The sequence below is a fragment of the Aplysia californica genome, unplaced genomic scaffold (assembly GCF_000002075.1).
Source record: "Aplysia californica isolate F4 #8 unplaced genomic scaffold, AplCal3.0 scaffold00119, whole genome shotgun sequence".
Lineage (NCBI taxonomy): Eukaryota > Metazoa > Mollusca > Gastropoda > Aplysiida > Aplysiidae > Aplysia > Aplysia californica.
The window spans coordinates 1,363,497-1,366,888 of record NW_004797389.1 but is presented as its reverse complement, the minus strand read 5'-3'; the positions used below and the strand labels follow the sequence as shown (position 1 = coordinate 1,366,888).

Genomic DNA, 3,392 nt, shown 5'->3' with positions numbered 1-3,392 from the left:
ATCCCCCGTTTTATAGGGCACTGCTGCAGCTTTATTTTGACTTTACTTTTAGATAAGCCAAGCAAATTATATTGATGTGAATATAACTTTGAACATACTTTTTTTCTCTTGTTTTCCCTTTCCCGGAGACGTGGATGTCTCGTGACACCTCTACTTCCGCAGAAAACAAAATTATTGTCGTGTATGTCCCAGTAACCAGCTTTTCCTGTGAACGGAAACAGAAAGTGCACACAGTGGGGCGCCGTCAGACACATGTGTCCTAGGCTAACGATACCTGGGCAGGACTGTTCGTTACACACTCCGTCTTCTGTGTCGCTGCCTGTGCAGTTTTTGCCGCCGTGCAGCCCCTGGTAGCAGTCACGTTCGCGCATGCGCATGCCGCCACCACAAGACACACTGCACGCCTGCCAGCTCTCCCAGTCCATCCAATGGCCGTCAACTGAGAACGGCAAGCATCTGACGCGTCATTCGTCTTTTCTCACACGTCATTAATTGGGTTTTCTCATGTCTTGTCTCATACGCCATTCGTCTTTTCTCATACGTCATTCGTCTTTTTTCTTACATCGTTTGTCTTTTTTTCAAAATTTCGTTCGTCTTTTCTCAAACATCATTCATTTTTTCTCATACTCAAACGTCATTCGTCTTTTCTCAAACGTCTTTCGTCTTGTCTCAAAAGTCATTCAATTGTCCGAACCACCGAAGATGATTATCTAATAGACCAAGAACAATTTTGCTGTTAGCTTCTAATAGCAGAATGGACATTTTCCAATCTAATCTGTTACATCTCTAACGTGTAATTCAATTCCCATCGACATATCTGTGATATGTAACTCAATTCTCATAGGTTTTCCCATGCGGATTACTTTTATTTCGTTTCGTTGACATTTACAGTGCTGGGGAGATACTTCTGGATAAACAATCACTGTGTATAATAGAGATGGAACAACTTTGCATGCACATTTGCTGTCTACCAAAAGAACAAATATTCGAATAAAATTGACTCCCTGTAAAAAAAAGTAAACACATAAAACATTGCACCATTAATGTGAGGAAAAATATATTTAGATTATGATAATAAAAGTCGTAAAGTACATGGAACAAGAAAACGAGAAGACATTCTTAAGGTGTAAGTTACACTGAGACGACTTGTTCTAACATGCTCGTGAGCTAAAGAGAAAGAAAAGGTCCGGGGGGGGGGGGGGTGGCATTTGTTTCTAAAGTACATATCGAACTCTGATATCCCTACACAGGCATAATATTGTTGGATAACATCGGAAGAAACATCAACACATACGTGCATTAAAAGAATTCAAGAAAGTATTATGTAAGAATAAATGTAATATCAGATACAAATGCAGGGAAAGAGAAGCAATTCACAAGCAAGTAACATACTAAGTTCGAATTGGCTCATTCATAAGAAAAACTCCCCCCTCCCCCACATTCCATAGGTTCCCTTTTTCGTTCCAAACTGTCTTTTTAAAAACATTTTCCAGCGATGTGCCTTTAAATTAGACATGTATGAACTATGATCTTAAAAATGCGGCATCTAAATAATAATATGGCAGTGTGGGCCTACTTAATCCTTACACCTTCCTTGATTCCAGACGTATTGACGATGTTTCTCCTTTGTATTATATCAGGGAAGTCAAGATCTGAAGGGAGGGAAGAAGTACTCGGGCAACCTACTTCCTCTTTGTCTACCGTCCAGACAAAGCTGTATCATGCATTCTGCTTTAAGACCTACTTCCTCTTTGTTTACCTTCCAGGCAAAGCTGTATCATGCATTCTGCTCTAAGATCTACTTCCTGTTTGTCTACCTTCCAGGCAAAGTGTATCATGCTCTAAATGTGCTCCTAAAGAATGGAGATCAGATGCAATCACCTGGTTCCAAGCAAAGAGAAGTGTGACAACGAAACGGCCACTGTCACAGTTTGACCATGCAGTCTAGAGGATACTAAACATTTGTCGAGGACGGTACGTACCTGGGTCTGGCCAGACATGCGTATTGTTCCTCGAGAGAATCTCTCTCTCTCTCTCTCTCTCTCTCTCTCTCTCTCTCTCTCTCTCCCTTATCCCCAGTTTCGTTATTTATCAATGCCAGAGGTTACTGATTGACTGAATGACTGACTGACTTTCTGACAGACTGACTGATTAACTGACACACCAACCGACTGACTGATTGACTAACATACTGATTGACGGATTGACTAACTGACTTATTGATTGATTGACAGACGGACTTAATTACTTACTTGCTTACTCTCTCCAGGTACCGCTAGGTACTCGTACACAAGGCAGAGAGCAGTCGACGCCATGCCTGGCTGTCCTTGGCAATTTCCTCTAACTCTAACAGTGACACACCCGGCTTCTGGGTGATTATCTCATCCCTGATTGTACTGGGCTTGCCAGAATTGATCTCATTGGCCATAGAAAAAGGCACAAGTCATCTAAACCTGTATTTCTTTTATATCGCTTAAGAAATATTCTCCTCTTTAGTTGACCTGGACATCGTCATTGTTCTTACTCTTATAACTACTAGTAGCTTTACGTAACAAGTAACAAACTAATATGGACCCCAGCTCTCTACAATGTGTAACAACCATCTCATGTAGCGGCAGGTTGACCAGGTGAAATGTAAGGTAGACATGAAGATAACACAGACGTGGTTATTGCAGAATGTAAGGTATGCGTTATAAAGGTAGCAAAGAAAAGACTTTAGCGAATTTTAAGGTGTACGTGAAGACAACAAAGAGGAGACTTTCATAAAATATAAGGTATACATAGTAAAGCAAGGACGAGACCTTTGCGAAATGTAAGGTATACGTGAAGATAATAAATCCGAGGTGTTGGCGGAATGTCGTACGGTAATCTTTGTAACGTTTGGTAACAAAGAAGAGGTTCTTGCGGAATGCACGGTAAACATGGAGGTACCACAGACAAAGTTTTTGCGCCCTACCTGGACACTTTCGCGGGTGGCAGGCCTGTGTCTGGTTGTCCTCCCCCTCACATGGCTGACCGTCGTAGAAGGGACCCTCACACGTCCGGTTCCGCCATTGGGTGCCCCAGGCACACGTCACAGAGCACGCGGACCACAAGGACCAGGTGTTCCACACGCCGTCGACTGAAACGGTTGTGGGGAATCGGTCTATCAGAAGCTCTAGACGTTCTCCATCGTGCAAGTTCACTGAACAATAACTCTTTGGACCCAACTGTTCCTTCAATATTAACAGTTCATTTTCCTATCGCAGGGCTAGTACTAGAGGTAGCCTTTGCTCTCTCTTTTCTATCAATATATAATTGTTCTTATTTCTCCTCTTGTTCTTTGGTTTTTTGCTTTCTAGTAATAACACCTCTAATTTTCGACATTTATTTGACCTATAACTATGTAGCCA

At 42.0% G+C, this 3,392-nt stretch overlaps 1 protein-coding gene across 1 annotated transcript in view; it reads right to left on the bottom strand.

The window, feature by feature from the left end:
- LOC101859163 (SCO-spondin-like) overlaps nucleotides 1-3,392 on the bottom strand; it is a gene marked incomplete at its 5' end in the record, with an annotated part of 124,633 nt that overhangs the window by 80,999 nt on the left and 40,242 nt on the right. Inside the window, 2 exon segments of the mRNA XM_035969136.1 lie at nucleotides 270-456; nucleotides 2,737-3,239. Of these exon segments, the coding sequence (XP_035825029.1) occupies nucleotides 270-456; nucleotides 2,737-3,239 (690 nt within the window).